This window comes from Stomoxys calcitrans, chromosome 2, assembly GCF_963082655.1.
Source record: "Stomoxys calcitrans chromosome 2, idStoCalc2.1, whole genome shotgun sequence".
Lineage (NCBI taxonomy): Eukaryota > Metazoa > Arthropoda > Insecta > Diptera > Muscidae > Stomoxys > Stomoxys calcitrans.
In genome coordinates this window covers 56,471,707-56,489,753 of record NC_081553.1, presented here as the reverse complement: position 1 = coordinate 56,489,753, position 18,047 = coordinate 56,471,707, and the positions used below count along the sequence as shown (strand labels likewise).

The 18,047-nt window shown below is 37.7% G+C and overlaps 1 protein-coding gene across 1 annotated transcript in view; it reads left to right on the top strand.

Annotated features, from left to right (window-relative positions):
- Positions 1-17,555, top strand: part of LOC106096216 (uncharacterized) — a 205,290-nt gene extending 187,735 nt beyond the window's left edge. The window contains exon 2 of the mRNA XM_059361341.1: positions 16,982-17,555. Within this exon, the coding sequence (XP_059217324.1) occupies positions 16,997-17,425 (429 nt within the window). The 5' untranslated portion in view covers positions 16,982-16,996 and the 3' untranslated portion in view covers positions 17,426-17,555. The remainder of the gene's footprint in view (positions 1-16,981) is intronic.
- The last annotated feature ends 492 nt before the right edge of the window (positions 17,556-18,047 follow it).

Here is an 18,047-nt window from a genome sequence, read left to right as displayed (position 1 = left end):
GATGACCCAAATATTAAATTATTAAGTATTTATTTATGTGCATTCATTTTGTGGCTTAGTTGCATCGTTTAGTGTCTCGTTAAGTCTGTCTGCCGGTTATGGGGTCTCTTTTCTTTTTTGGGTGTCTAATAAAGAAATTTTGTGTAATTTTTAGCATTTATGTTTTTGTGAGATGACTTTATTTATTGGTTTTATTTCACTCTTCATTATTCATTTCATTGTTATTTCGATTTGATTTTTCGCTTCGTTTCTTTTCAGTTTGTCTATCTGTCTGTCCAAATTACTCCACCTGTTGTCTGGGATGTGGCTGGCTGTATAGTTGGCGGCTATAATCGTTGTCTTCAGCGTCGTTGTTTATATTTTGTTTTGGCTCATTTGTCACCTCATCACGCCGTTTAGGGTGGCGATGTTGATAATGGCCAAGTTGGTTATGTCGATTCGCCGCGAATGAAGTTATTGTGTTGGCCTTTGCGCAGAATCAGTTGTTTGATGGGCTTCGGTGTGAATGCTATCGCGCGAATCGTTGTAATCCGCTGTTAATAGCACCTTTTTATCACTTATCGAGATATTTGACGCGTTTTTACGTTTTATTTATTTTGTTTTGAAGTGTAAAAAAAATATTTTTTTTTTTTTTTGGAAAATGGTAAATAAAAATCAAAAGAGTTTTACTTTTTAGTGCGAAATATTGGATTATTTGCACAATAAAACAAAAATGTTGTAAAAGTAAATGAAATATTAATGTGTGATCTTTTGGTTTAGGGCCAACAAGTCTTTTTTTCGAAGTGTTTAAACTAAGTGTCAAAAAATATAAGTAAAACTTACCTTATTTCAAATCCTTGATAATCCTAAAAAGAAAAAAAACCCAAATTTATTTAAAGATCATAACTTCGAATTCACATATATAAGAGAAGCAAAAAACTAGAGAAACACATCAAAACAATTAGAGTGAAATGAAAAGTGGGACATATGTCATTTAACAGAAACATATTGGGTTGCCCAAAAAGTAATTGCGGATTTTTCATATAGTCGGCGTTGACAAATTTTTTCACAGCTTGTGACTCTGTAATTGCATTCTTTCTTCTGTCAGTTATCAGCTGTTACTTCTGGCTTGCTTTAGAAAAAAAGTGTAAAAAGTATATTTGATTAAAGTTCATTCTAAGTTCTGTTAAAAATGCATTTACTTTCTTTTAAAAAATCCGCAATTACTTTTTGGGCAACCCATATAAAACCAGTAAGGAAAGGCCAAAGTTGGGCGGTGCGGACTTTATAATACCCTACAAATACAAAGTGGGAGCTATATCTAAATCTGAACCAATTTTGATGGACCTCGGATCAAATTGCGCAAATGTGTTCAAAATGTTATAACTACGGTTGACAAATGACAGCAAATTACGCAAAATCTGATAGGGAGCTACATCTAAATCGATTTTGTTCCAACTTCTTAGATATTGTGGTAGTCATGGAGGAAAGCGTTGTGCACAATTTTGGCAGTATTGGTCAATAAAAGCACTTGCAGTGGCTTTACAGTTGAAAATCTGGTCATATACATATATGACAGCTATATCTAAATCTGGGCCGATTTCTATGAAATTCGCCAGTTGAATTGAGAGTCATAAGAAAATCCTTCCTGCAAAATTTCGACAGAATCGGTTAACAAATGAGCACTTTTTTGCAATATTTCTCAAAATCGAACGAACATATATATGAGAGCTATATCTAAATCTGAACCGATTTCGAGCAAACTCCCCATATATTGCGGCAGTCATCGAGGAAAGCGTTTTGCATAATTTTGGCAAGGTGGGTGGTCAATAAATGCGCTTGCTGTGGCTCTAGCAGTAAAAATCGGGCGATATATATATGAGAGCTATATCTAAATCTGAACCGATTTCCATGAAATTCGCCAGTAATATTGAGAGTCATTAGAAAATCCCTCCTGCCAAATTTCGAGAAAATTGGTTAAAAAGTGACTATATTATTGCACTATTACTGCAAATCGGACAAACATATATATGGGAGCTATATCTAAATCTGAACCGATTTTGACCACACTCTATGTATATTGTGGTAGTCATCGAGGAAAGCGTTTTGCAAAATGTTGCCAAGGTGGGTCAATAAATGCGCTTGCTGTGGCTTTAGGAGTGAAAATCGGGCGATATGTATATGAGAGCTATATCTAAATCTGACCCGATTTCTAGGAAATTCACCAGTAATGTCGAGAGTCATTAGAAAATCCCTTTTGCCAAATTTCGAGAAAATCGGTTAAAAAGTAACAATTTTATTGCATTATTACTGCAAATCCGACGAACATATATATAGGCGCTATACCCAAATCTGAACCGATTTCTATGAAATTCGGTTCAGATTTGGTCTCGGTTCTATAAAAAGGTCTCTTATCATTGAGTTTAAACTTGAATCGGAAAGCACTCATTGAAGTGTGAGAAGTTTGCCCTTGCTCGGTTTCTGTTTTTTTTTTTTAAATCAGGGTATTGAGAAGTGCTTTTTAGGGGAGGGATGGCACCAAATGAGCACTTTTTTGCAATATTTCTCAAAATCGGACAAACATATATATGAGAGCTATACCTAAATCTGAACCGATTTCTAGCAAACTCCCTAGATATTGTGGTAGTCATCGAGCAAAGCGTTTTGCAAAATGTTGGCAAGGTGGGTGGTCAATAAATGCGCTTGCTGTGGCTCTAGCAGTGAAAGTCGGGCGATTTATATATATGAGAGCTATATCTAAATCTGAACGGATTTCCATGAAATTCGCCAATAATGTCGAGAGTCATTAGAAAATCCCTCCTGCCAAATTTCGAGAAAATCGGTTAAAAAGTAACAATTTTATTGCATTATTACTGCAAATCGGACAAACATATATATGACAGCTATATCCAAATCTGAACCGATTTCTATGAAATTCACCTCTAATATCGGGAGTCATACGAAAATCCTTCTTGCCAAACTTCGAGAGAATCGGTTAACAAATGACCATTTTATTGCGTTATTACTGCAAATCGGACGAACGAAGCTATATTTAAATCTGAACCGATTTTGACCACACTCTATGTATATTTTGGTAGTCGTCAAGGAAAGCGTTGTGCAATATTTTGGCAAGATTGGTCAACAAATTTTCTTGCAGTGGCTCTAGGAGTGAAAATCGGGCGATATATATATATATATATATATATATATATATATATATATATATATATATATATATATATATATATATATATATATATATATATATATATATATATATATATATATACAGGGTGGCTGATGAATATTGCTACAATGATGAATATTGCTACATTTTTTTTTCGGTGTATGGAATACATTTTTCTTTTATTCATGTTAAATTAAATTATTAAATTAATTATTAAATTATTATTATTAAATAGAAAAAAAGTTATTACATTTTTTTTTGGTAGCGGCTTTCATCAGCCACCCTGTATATATATATATATATATATATATATATATATATATATATATATGAGAGCTATATCTAAATCTGAACCGATTTCTATGAAATTTTGACCAGTAGTGTCGAAAGTCATAAGAAAATCCTTCCTGCCAAATTTCGGTTAACAAATGAGCACCTTATTGCATTAAAAACCGAAAGAACATATATATGGGAGCTATAACTAAATCTGAACCGATTTCGACCAAACTTTATGGATTTGTGAAAATCGTCACAGAAAGCGTTGTACAACATTTTGAGAAGATTGGTCAATATATGCGCTTGCAATGGCTTTAGCAGTGAAAATTGGGCATAAGAGCTTTTAGTGAAATACCATGCTACGAAAATAGTATATCGCTGGACTAACAGTTTAACAATATAAGGCCTTTATCTGAATCCCACATGATCTTTATTGGTCTATGAATTTAAGTTTGGAAGTAAGGTGTACTCCATTCTTAAAATACTTTATTTCAGCCCGATATTCTCATGATGTCTGATTTAGGGGTGTTTTCGGGGGTGAGGTTCTCCCCCAGACACTTAGCCCTGAAAAAATATCTGCATCGTGATCTTCTCTCAAATACAATTTATTTAAACCCCATATTGCCATTGGTATTGAGGGATGAGGCGTCCCCCAAACACATGGTCCCAAAATTGGTTATCAAATTCGTTTTCTAAACTCGCATACCTTTCATTTAAGCCACATATTTAGCAGGGTCGAACAATTTTTACTCTTTGGGGGGTGTTTTTGGGTAAGGGGTCCTACATTTCGATATCAAATTCGTATTCTACTCCCAAATACCTTTACTTAAGCCCCATATTGCGATGGTCAGTAAAAAAGAGTAAAAAAAGAGCCCCAGAAAATTTGTCCCGAAAGTGGGTATCAATTCTTGCTCTACTCTCCAATTCCTTTAATTTAAACCCCACATTGACATGGTCGGTAAATATGCCCGATTTAGGAGTATTTTGGGGGAGGTGGTTGGTCCATAATCACTAAGCCCTGAAAATATATCAGCAACGTACTCTATTCTCATATATTTTAACCCCATATTCCCATTGGCCTTAAAATTGGATATCAAATTTGTTTTCTAATCTCAAATACCATTCTCTTAAACTCCTTAGTGGAAAAGTCAGCGAATATTTCGGGTTTGGGGTATGGGCCCTAAAAACTATGAATATCGAGCTCCACTGTCTTGAAAACCGAAATTGTCTTGGTGAGCAACTACGTCCTACATGGGGGTTGTTATGGTGGTGGGACGTCCCCTAGACAGTTGGTCCCTAATGTTGATATCATGTCCTACTCCCAAATACCTTTCATTTGAGCTCCTCGGCAAACATGACCAATTTGAGGGGTGTTTTTGGGGATGGGGCGGCCACTCAGTGACTTGGCTTTGAAAATATATATCAGATTCGTGTTCTACTCTAAAATACCTCTTATTTGAGCCTCATATTGCAATGGTCAGCAAATACTTCCTATTTGGGTGGTGCCATGAGGGTGGGGTGGCCCCATAGACACATTTACCGAACATTGATATCAGATTCGTGCTTTACTTCCAAAGACCCTTCATTTGAGCCCCATATTGCTATGGTCGTAAATTTGTCTTCTTTGGGGGATGTTCTCGGGGCGGCCCCTCAAACACTTGGTCCCACATCTGGATATCAGATTCGTATTCTACACTCAAATACCTTCTATTTAAGCCCCATATTGCCATGTTCAGTAAATAAGTCCTGTTTTCGGGGTGTTTTGGGGAAGGAGTGGACCCCCAGAAACCTTGCCCCAAATTTGCATACCAGTTTCGTATTCTACTCGCAAATACCTTTCATTTGAGTCCAATATTGCCATGGTCGGTAAATATGTCCGATTTAGGGTTGTTTTGGGGGTTGAGGTGGTCCGACAATACGATATCAGATACGATTTCTAATCTTAAATATCTTTCATTTGAGTCCCATATTGTCGTGATTGGTGTATATATATATATATTTGGTAGGTTTTGGGGTGGAGCGCCGTTCCTAGGTACCTCATCCAGAATTTGAATACCAAATTTTTATTTACTATAAGAGAGCACACAAAATTTTGCTTAAATCACACCATCCATCTCCTAGATCTGGCGTTTCTGAAAATTAGGATAAGGGGGAGGGTCCGTTCCCCCTTCAAATATCAAAAAATGCAGTGCCCTATTTTCATCACGGGATCATTATGCACCATCAGTGAAAATTTCAAGAAAATTGGTTCAGCAGTTTCTGAGTCTATAAGGAGCATACAAACAAACAAACACAAATTGATTTTTATACCCTCCACCATAAGATGGGGGGTATACTAATTTCGTCATTCTGATTGTAACTACTCGAAATATTCGTCTGAGATCCAATAAAGTATATATATTCTTGATCGTCGTGAAATTTTATGTCGATCTAGCCATGTCCGTCCGTCTGTCCGTCCGTCCGTCTGTCTGTCGAAAGCACGCTTACGTCCGAAGGAGTAAAGCTAGCCGCTTGAAATTTTGCACAAATACTTCTTATTAGTGTAGGTCGGTTGGTATTGTAAATGGGCCATATCGGTCCATGTTTTGATATAGCTGCCATATAAACCGATCTTGGGTCTTGACTTCTTGACCTCTAGAGTGCGCAATTCTTATCCGATTGGGATGAAATTTTGCACGACGTCTTTTGTTATGATATCCAACAATTGTGCCAAGTATGGTTCAAATCGGTGCTGCAATATAAACCTGATATAGCTGCCATATAAACCGATCTTGGGTCTTGACTTCTTGAGCCTCTAGAGTGCGCAATTCTTATCCGATTGGAATGAAATTTTGCACGACGTGTTTCGTTATTATATCCAACAATTGTGCCAAGTATGGTTCAAATCGGTCCATAACCTTATATAGCTGTCATATAAACCGATCTTGGGTCTTGACTTCTTGAGCCTCTAGAGGGCGCAATTCTTATCCAATTTGAATGAATTTTGGCACGTTTTGTTATGATATCCAACAACTGTGCCAAATATGGTTCAAATCGGTTCATAACCTGATATAGCTGTCATATAAACAGATCTGGGGACTTGACTTCTTGAGCTTCTAAAGGGCGCAATTCCTATCCGATTTGGCTGAAATTTCGCAAGACGTTTTTTATTGTTACTTTCAACAACTATGTCAAATAAAGTACAAGTCGGTTCATAACCTGATTTAGCTGCCATATAAACCGATCTGGGATCTTGACTTCTTGAGCCTCTAGAGGTCGCAATTATTATCCGATTTGCCTGAAATTTTGTACGACGGATTCTCTCATGACCATAAACATACGTGTTTATTATGGTCTGAATCGGTCTATAGCCCGATACAGCTCCCATTTAAATCGATCTCTCTATTTTACTTCTTGAGCCCATAAAGAGCGCAATTCTTATTCGAATTGGCTGACATTTTACACAGGTCTCCAACATAAATATAATTTAATTGTGGTCCAAACCGGACCATATCTTAATATCGCTCTAATAGCAGAGCAAATCTCTTCTTATATCCTTTTTTTGCCTAAGAAGAGATGCCGGGAAAAGAACTCGACAAATGCGATCCATGGTGGAGGGTATATAAGATTCGGCCCGGCCGAACTTAGCACGCTTTTACTTGTTATATATAAGATATGAGAGCTATTGAATATCTAAATCTGTACCATGTTCTATGAAATTCACCAGTAATTTCGAGAGTCATAAGAAAATCCTTCGTGGCGAATTTCGAGACAATCGGTTAACAAATGTCCATTTTATTGCAGTATTACTGCAAATCGAACGAACATATATATGGGAGCTATATCCAAATCTGGACCGATTTTTTCCAATTTCAATAGGCTTCGTTCCAAGGCCGAAAAACATGCCCGTACCATATTTAAAGGCGATCGGATGAAAATTGCGACCTGTAATTTGCACACAAATTAACATGGACAGGCGGACAGACGGATAGATAGGTGGGCATACATACCAATTGGGACAATATGGATATCAAATGAAAGATGTTTGGAAGTTCAGTACACATCTGTTATAAGAATTTGATGCAAGGTGTCTACGGGGCCTCCCCACACATTTAGGACAGAGTCTGGGACTAGCCCATCCACTAAATACCCTTCAATAGGATGTGTAGTTCGAGCGGGATAATATGTTGTTTAAGTGAAAGGTCTATATCAGTCTGGTTCGAATCTAATGTTGTTATAAGGTTTCAAGAATCTGCATCAGGACATGTATATCGCGACAATAAAGGACCCAAATAAATTGTTTCCCAATAAACACAACACCAAACTGTCATGTAGGACGGCCGAGTATATATATTGTACTCAAATGAAAGGATGTGTCAGAGGACAATCCCCCTCCCCCTATTCTACCCAAAAAAAAGGAAGTAAAAACAAGTAAGAAGGCGTTAAGTTCGGCCGGGCCGAACTTTTGATACCCACCACCTCGGGTATATATGTGAACCACATTTCGTCAACATCCAGTGAAAAATGCATACCTTATGCCCCATAGCAGCTCTATAGATATCATCCGATTTAGACCAAATGCTTATAAGTACATGTCATTGTTCAACCGAGAGATCGGTCTATATGGCAGCTATATCCAAATCTGGACCGATCTGAGCTAAATTGAAGACAAATATCGAAGGGCCCAACACAAGTCATTGTCCCAAATTTCGGCGACATCGGACAATAAATGCGCTTTTTATGGGCCAAAACCTTAAATCGAGAGATCGGTCTATATGGCAGCTATATCCAAATCTGAACCGATCAGGGCCAAATAGAAGAAAGATGTCGAAGGGCCTAAGGCAAATCACTGTCCTAAATTTCAGCAAAATCGGATAATAAATGTGGCTTTTATGGGCCTAAGACCCTAAATCTGAGGATCGGTCTATATGGCAGCTATATCCAAATTTGGACCGATCTGAGCCAAATTGACGAAGGATATCGAAGGGCCCAACGCAACTCACTGTCGCAAATTTCAGAAAATCGGATAATAAATGTGGCTTTTATGGGCCTAAGACCCTTAATCGGCGGATCGGTCTATATGGGGGCTATATCAAGATATAGTCCGATATAGCCCATCTTCGAACTTAACCTGCTTATGGACAAAAAAAGAATCTGTGCAAAATTTCAGCTCAATATCTCAATTTTTAAAGACTGTAGCGTAATTTCAACAGACAGACGGACGGACATGTCTAGATCGTCTTAGATTTTTACGCTGATCAAGAATATATATACTTTATAGGGTCGGAAATGGATATTTCGATGTGTTGCAAACGGAATGACAAAATGAATATACCCCCATCCTTCGGTGGTGGGTATAATAATATATGAAGGCCGATCGGGATGGAATAGGACAGCAATAAAAGGTCTTTGTGTAGTAGAGTACACTTTTTACCGTCAAATTGGGATAGACACAAGGGGACCTACGGATCTTTAAAAATGTGGTGTCCCAGGTGGTAACTTGGAAATAGGATTTTTAATGTAGATAATCAATACAAAAAAAATAGTTACTGTGGATCTGAACGAGAATATATTGGTAGCCACTTTTAAAACGCTTGACATTATAGGGCTTACACCAAATCGAGTTGAATTTATTTCAGAGTCCGCCCCCTATACTCTACCTAACTCCCTTCAAATCGTCCATGTTTAGCTACTATGGCAATAAGGGGCTCAAGTACTAGAAATAGGAATTTGATATCCAATTTTGAGGCCAAGTGTTTGGAGGTCGTCTCATCCCATAAACTCCCACTAAACCAATGGCAATTGGGGCTCAAATAAAATAACTTTGAGAGTAGAGCACGATGCTGATATTTTTTCAGAGCTAAGAGCGTGGGTGGTCGTCCCAGCCTTCCCTACCCTCATACTGGACATATTTGTGAATTATGGCAAACAGGGGCTCAAATTTGATAACTGTTTTATGATCAAGTATTTCAGAGACATCTCACCTCATAAACCATACATATATACCGACTATAGCAATATGTTGCTTAAATGCGATTTTTGGGAGAAGAGTATGAATCTGATATCCACTTTCGGGGAAAAGGGTTTGGCAACTCTACCCCACCTCCAAAATCAATCCAAATTTTAATGGGCGGACCCTCCCCTTATCCTATATTCAAAAATGCCATATCTCGGAGATTTGCGGGGTGATATAAGCGAAATTTAGTTTGTTTATAATAACTCAAAAATTGAAATTTGGTATCCTCCTTATTTAGGGTGGAATATCTAGGGGGCCGCAACACCTCCAAAACCCGCCAAATAGATATATAAACCAATAATGACAATATGGGGCTCAAATGAATGGTATTTGAGACAAGAGCATGAATCTGATAATGGGGCGTCCACCTCACCCCAAAAATACCCCCATACCGGATATATTTACCGAACACAGCAAACAAAGGCTCAAATAAAAGGTATTTGGGAGTAGAGCACTAAAATGATATATGAAAGACCGTATCAGTAGCCCCCAAAAACGGGACTTATTTTCTGACCGTGCCAGTATAGGGCTCAAATAAAATTAGAGAGTAAAAGAAGGCGCAGCGGAGCGGGCCCTGGCCAGCTAGTAATTTATGTAGTTCTTACTTAATTTTATTTTTATACTCACCACCGTAGGATGGGGGTATACTAGTCTAGTCATTCCGTTTGTAACACCTCGAAATATTCGTCTGAGACCCCATAAGTTTATATATCCTTGATCGTCTCAATGTTCTGAATCAGTCTAGCCATGTCCGTCCGGCCGTTCGTCGAAATCACGATAGCTGTCGAACGCGTAAAGCTAGTCGCTTGAAATTTTGCACAGACACTTCTTATTGATGTAGGTCGATGATGACTGCAAATGGGCCATATCGGTTGAGATTTAGATATAGCTCCTATTTAAACCGATCTCCGATTTAACTTCTTGAGCCCCTGGAAGCCGTAATTTTCGTCCGATTTGGATGAAATTTTGTACATGGTGTTCTGTTGTGATTCCCAACAACTGTGCCAAGTAGGGTTCAAATCGGTCTATATCCTGATATAGCTGCCATATTAACCGACCTCCCGATTTGACTTTTTGAGCTCCTGGAAGCTGTAATTTTAGTCCGATTTAGCTTAAATTTTGCACATAATGTTCTGTTATGACTTTCAGCCACTGTGCCAAGTACGGTTCAAAGCGGTCTATAACCTGATATAGCTCCCATATAAACCGATCTCCCGAGTTGATTTCTAGAGTCCTTATAAGCCGCAAGTTTTGACGGATTTGGCTTTAATATTTCATGCGGTGTTTTGTTTCGACTTCCAACAACCGTGCCAAGTACGGTTAAAATCGGTCTATAACCTGATATAGCTTCCATATAAACCGGTTTCTGGATTATCCTCATGTCATACATTTAATGTAGCCAAAATAGGCCTTTATAACGTTTTCGTCAATTGTATATTTATTACAATAACAGTATTTGTATTTTTATACCCTCCACCATAAGATGGGGGTAGACCAATTTCGTCATTCTGTTTGTAACACCTCGAAATATGCGTATGAGACGTCTGAGCCATGTCCGTCCGTCCGTCTGTCTGTTGAAATCACGCTAACTTTCGAAGGATTAAAGATAGCCGCTCGAAACTTTGCACAAATACTTTTTATTAGTGTAGGTCGGTTGGGATTGTAAATGGGCCAAATAGGTCAATGTTTTGATATAGCGGTCATATAAACCGATCTTGGGTCTTGACTTCTTGAGCCTCTAGAGGACGCAATTCCTATCCGATTTGACTGAAATTTTGCACGAAGTGTTTTGGTATCACTTCCAAAAACTGCGCTTAGTATGGTTTAAATCGGTCCATGTTTTGCTATAGCTGCCATATAAACCGATCTTGGGTCTTGACTTCTTGAGCCTCTAGAGGGCGCAATTCCTATCCGATTTGACTGAAATTTTGCACGTAGAGTTTTGGTATCACTTCTAACAACTGTGCAAAGTATGGTTTAAATCGATCCATGTTTTGATATAGCTGCCATATAAACCGATCTTGGGTCTTGACTTCTTGAGCCTCTAGAGGGCGCAATTCCTATCCGATTTTACTGAAATTTTGCACGAAGTGTTTTGGTATCACTTCTAACAACTGTGCAAAGTATGGTTTAAATCGGTCCATGTTTTGATATAGCTGCCATATAAACCGATCTTGGGTCTTGACTTCTTGAGCCTCTAGAGGGCGCAATTCCTATCCGATTTGACTGAAATTTTGCACGTAGAGTTTTGGTATCACTTCTAACAACTGTGCAAAGTATGGTTTAAATCGGTCCATGTTTTGATATAGCTGCCATATAAACCGATCTTGGGTCTTGACTTCTTGAGCCTCTAGAGGGCGCAATTCCTATCCGATTTGACTGAAATTTTGCACGAAGTGTTTTGGTATCACTTCTAACAACTGTGTTAAGTATGATTCAAATCGGTTCATAGTCTGGTATAGCTGCCATATAAACCGATCTTGGGTCTTGACTTCTTGAGCCTCTAGAGGGCGCAATTCCTATCCGATTTGACTGAAATTTTGCACGAATTGTTTTGGTATCACTTCTAACAACTGAGCAAAGTATGGTTTAAATCGGTCCATGTTTTGATATAGCTGCCATATAAACCGATCTTGGGTCTTGACTTCTTGAGCCTCTAGAAGGCGCAATTCCTATCCGATTTGGCTGAAATTGTGTATGGAGTGTTTTGTTATGATTTTGAATAATTGTGCTAAGTATGGCGGAAATTGGTACATAACCTGATATAGCTGTCATATAAACCGATCTGGGATCTTGACTTCTTGAGCCTCTAGAGGGCGAAATTCTCATGCGATTTGGAAGAAATTTTGTACAACGGCTTCTCTCATGACCTTCAACATACGTGTCTAATATGGTCTGAATCGATCTATAGCTTGATACAGCTCCCATATAAACCGATCTCCCGATTTTGCTTCCTGAGCCCCTACTATGCGCAATTCTTATCCGAATGGACTGAAATATTACACAATGACTTCTACAATGTTCAGCATTCATTTATAGTCCGAATCGGACTATAACTTAATATAGCTCCAATAGTACAACAGTTCTTATTCAATATTCTTTGTTTGCCTACAAAGAGATACTGCGCATAGAACTCGACAAATGCAATCCATGGTGGAGGGTATATATGATTCGGCCCGGCCGAACTTAGCACGCTCTTACTTGTCATTATTTACTTTCTATTGGTTTTTTGGCTTTCGTACTTTGGCTAAGTCTAAGCCTGGAGTCAAGGTTAAGGTTGAGATTGAGATTAATTTACAGCACAGCGCCATTAATAATTTCCATGTGATCGATGTTGCTGGATTGGATAGTGGTGGTTGGTGTTTATGCGAAACACACAAACAGACTGAAGAAGAACAGAACAGCATATGGAAAAGAAATCTCTCCTTCTGTTCGATACTAAGAATATTTTAATTAGGGAAGTGTTTGTGGCTATTTGGCCAAATCACTTCAGCTATTAAATGGCCAACGCCATGACGTGTATACTAACCCTAAACTTGTTGGTCGTGGGGTCGTCACCCCTTTTATAAGAGGGAGCTGGTGTCTGATCTTTATGCTCTGAGGGAGACATCATAGCATAAAAACGAAACTTACGCTCGAAACGCTTTCGTTATGGCCAACAGATATATTCTCACTTTTTCTTATGGCAATGTGTGGATTTTTGTTTGTATAAAAAAAGAAAAATACCCAATAATTAATTCCAAGTAAGTAAACATCAATGGCAGCACTTCTACTAGCCAAAATGGCATAACAAATTGCATTAACAAAGTTTAGGACATCTATTATCAATCAATTATTTGGAAGTCTTCAATGTTACTATTCAAGCACAAGTAATTCCCAAGGCAAAATAATTAGAACCTGCTGTTGTGTTATAATCAAAGGTATGATCTCACTAAAAACATTCCCACTTCCGATATGCAGGTATCAATTACACAATTTAAGATGGTCCTAACCTGAACATGCCGTATCAAAATTAGGGGTTGTATTTTTATTTGTGGAGATAGAGAATGATGAAGTTCGGAGGAAATTCTATAAAAACACACATTCTAGGAATCCAAGAAATTATAATCAATGATAAAGGGACTCCATTTTTATAGCCGAGTCCGAACGGCGTGCCGCAGTGCGACACCTCTTTTGAGGAGAAGTTTTTACATGCCATAGTACCTCACAAATGTCGGCAGCAGAAGGAGGAAATAATGACCGCTGAAAATTTTATGATGGTCTCGCCAGGATTCGAACCCAGGCGTTCAGCGTCATAGGCGGACATGTTAACCTCTGCGCTACGGTGGCCTACTGGGTCTATAAACTAATATAGTCTATGGGTGATATTTTAGTTTATAGATATTTCAAGCCAAAACAATTTGTGCGAAATTTCACCCAAATCATATAAGAATTGCGCCCTCTTGAGGCTTAAGAAGTTAAGATCCGAGATCGGTTTATATGACAGATATATAAAGTAATAATTAGATTTGGACCGTCCATCGCACAGTTATTATAAAGAAAAACAAAATACTTCAAGCACAATTTCAGCCAAATCGGTTGACAGTTTCGCCCTCTAGAGGATGAAGAAGTCAAGATCCAAAATCGGTTTATATGGCAGCTATATCAAGTTATGAACCGATTTGGACCATTCATGGCACAGTTATTGGAAGGAAAAATAGAACATCTCATGCAAAATTTTCGCCAAATCGGATACAAATTGCGCCCTCTAGAGGCTCAAGATATTGGTTTATATGGCAACTATAGCAATTTATGAACCAATTTGGACCGTCCTTTGCACAGTTATTGGAAGTCAAAACAAAATTTTTCATGCAAAATTTCAGCTAAATCGTATAAGAATTGCGCCCTAAAGAGGCTGAAGAAGTCAAGATCCGATATCGGGTTATATGGGAACTATATTAATTTATGAACCGATTTAGACCGTTCTTGGCACAGTTATTATAAGGAAAAATAAAAAGCTTCATGCACAATTTCAGCCAAATCGGTCGAGAATTGCGCCCTCTAGAGGATGAAGAAGTCAAGATCCAAAATCGGTTTATATGGCAGCTATATCAAGTTATGAACGGATTTTGGACCATTCATGGCACAGTTAGTGAATAGAAAAACAAAACATCTCATGCTAAATTTCAGCCAAATCGGATAAGAATTGCGCCCTCTAGAGGCTCAAGATTTGAACTATTCTTGGGTTAGTTATTGGAAGTCAAGCAAAAACAACTTGTGCCACGAGCAAAAATTCATCTAAATGGAAACAGAATTGGGTCCTATAGAGGTCAAGAAGTCAAGATTCGAGATCGATTTATATGGCAGGTTTCGAACTGATTCCGACCATTTTTGGCAGTTATTGGAAGTCAAAACAAAGCATCACGTGCAGAATTTCGGCCAAATGGGAGTTATATCAGGTTATGGAGTGATTCGGACTATTCTTGGCAAAGTTATTGAACGTCAAAACATACAATTCATGTAAAATTTCAAGAATTGCGCCCTCTAAAGGCTCAAGAAGTCAAGATCCGAGATCGGTTTAAATGGCAGCTATATCAGGTTCTACTTGGCACTGATGTTAGAAGTCATTGCAAAACGTAACCTGCAAAATTTCCAAGAAATCGGATAAGAATTGCGCCTTTTAAAGACTGAAGAAGTCAAGATCCGAGATTGGTTTATATGACAAGTTATGAAGCGATTTGGCTCATTTACAATCGCAACCGACATAGAGTAATAGGAAGTATTTGTGTAAATTTCAAACGCCTAGTTTTACCCCTTCGAAAGTTTACGTGCTTTCGACAGCCACTGCAAAATTTTAGCCAAATTGGATAAGAAGTGCGTCCTAGAGATGCCCAAGAAGTGAAGATCTGAGATGGGTTTATATGGCAGCTATATGACGTTATCAACCGATTTAAACCATTCTTGGTACAATTATTGGAAGACAAAACAAAACACCACGAGCAACATTTCAGCTTAAAGGGAACAGAAATGCTTCCTATATAGGCCCAAGAAGTCAAGATCCGAGGACGGTTTATATGGGAGCTAGGGACGTAGGCAAGGAACTAAATATATCAGGTTATAAACTGATTCGGACCATTCATGGCACAGTTATTGAAAGTCAAAACAAAACACTTCATGCAAAATTTAAGCCAAATCGGATAAGAATTGCGCCCTTTAAAAGCTCAAGAAGTCTAGATCCAAAATCGGTTTATATGGTAGCTATATCAGGTTATGGACCGATTTGAACCATACTTGGCACATATGTTAAAATTCAAAACGTCACATGCAAAATTTCGGGGAAATCGGATAAGAATTGAGCTCTCTAGAGGCTCAAGACGTCAAAATCCGAGATCAGTTTATGAGGCAGCTTAATCAAGTTATGAACCGATTTGGCCCATTTACAATCCCAATCGACCTTCACTAATAGGAAGTATTTGTGTAAATTTCAAGCGCCTAATTTTCCTACTTCGAAAGTTAGCGTGCTTCGACAGACAGACGGAGAGACAGACGGACAGACAGGCAGATAGACAGACAGATGGACAGACATGGCTAAATATACTCGGAATGTCAAGACGATCAAGATTTTTTATACTTGTGTACAATAAAGAGTGATTTTTTTAACTATTATCTTTCTGGCAATACTGGTTTAAACAGCTCACTCCCGTTTCATGTCTGTCAAACATCTTTAATTTGGTCTATAATTTAATCATGAATCGTCTTACAAATTAATAACGCTTGCAAATTATTGAATTTTATGATCAAAATGGGTGCTCTGTTAAGAAAATTCATCGCGCTTCTTCCATTTTATAACGAAGCTCATTTTTTTGGCTTATTGGGTACGTAAACAAGCAGAATTGTCGATTTTTGAGTGAAGATAAGCCAGAAGCATTGCAAGAGCTATCAATGCATCTTGAATAAAATCACAGTTTGGTGCGGTTTATGGGCTGGTGGCACTATTGGACCGTACTTCTTCAAAGATGATGCGTATCGTAACGCAACTGTGAATGGTGAGCGTTGCCGACTTTTTTTTTGCCCAAAATACAAGAGCTCGACTTGCATGACATATGGTTTCAACAAGACGGTGCCACATACCACACAGCACGCGTAACAATGGACTGATTGAAAGGCGAGTTCGGTGAACATTTTATTTCACGTTCGGGACCGGTCAATTGGCCACCTAGATCGTGCGATTTAACGCCTTTAGAATATTTTTTGTGGGGCTATGTTAAAGCTCATGTCTATACAGACAATTGAAACGTGTTTGAAACGTATTGCAATTATCCGGACTTGATAATTGAATACTTCGATTAACTGAAAGAAATTTCATATATTTTGCTGTTTTCAATTAAGCAAACTCGACTGTACACACGAAAATGTTAATAAAACCTAAGCACACATTGCATAAAAAAAATTGTTTATTTACATTAAAACCATAATTACTACATATACTTCAATTGCGCCTCATTAATTATTTATTTATAAAATTAAAAATATATTTAATATAATTAATTTCCATTTCATTGCAGATCTCAAATAAACCCATGGCCATACACATCATTGGCGGCGTCCTGTGTCTTTGTTCGCTGACAATGGCTGCCATATATCCAGCAAATGTAGCACTGCTCGAGGACAGTGACTTCTATCCCTCCATACCCAATGATATAATTCCCATACAACCGCTGTTGGTGTATCCAAAATCACGAAATGCCTTACCCTATCAGGGACGTAATCTACTGAAGGATAACGATATAGTCTATGTCAAACTATTGGATCGCAAAGGTTATAGACCCAGAAATTTGCAATCTCGTGAAAATGGTTTCCGGGAATTGTCCATGAAGGATATTTTCTATGTCAAGGCGGCAACAAATGGTCAATTTAGTACAAATCGCTTAAAGGTGTATCGTTTGCCGGAATTCTATGCGATAAATGTGTATAAAAAGGGAGATCTATTAGAGTCGTCTAGGGCGTAAAATAGTGATATAAGAATTTGTAATATAATAGGCATCACAATCATAGAAAACTCATAACTATTTATGTATGTTGCAAATAATTTATTCATAAGTTAAAAGTGTTGCAGGATTTGTTGGTGTGTTAATGTCTGTGTCTAGAAAAACATAAACCCTTTGCAAGCAGAGTTAAAAAATTTAATAGAATTTCTTTCGCAAGAATTTCTTTAATTTTTTATGTATTTGATTAGTTTAGTATTTTAAATAAATAATTTTGTATTATACATATTTTTCGAAAATAAAATTTGCCTTGGCAAAAGAACCTAGAGTATGAAACTTTGTATGTAATAAGAGAAGGACTAATTTATGTAGTTAGAACAGGTTCGGCCGAATCCTTTTTTCTACCTCAACCATGGTTGGCATTATTAGTTTTTTGAACAACTATTTTAATGACAGATAAGTGGTTTTTATGTGGGCATTATGTCTAAAATTTCGGCCATATCGAATAAAAACTGCCGAATCTCAAAAACCCTCCAACATGGATCGCATTTGTCAACTTCTTTCCCATTATCTCTTAAAAGGTAAACAAAAGAAAATGGATAAGAATTGATACGTTATTAGAGTTTTTTTCAGGTTATAGACCGAT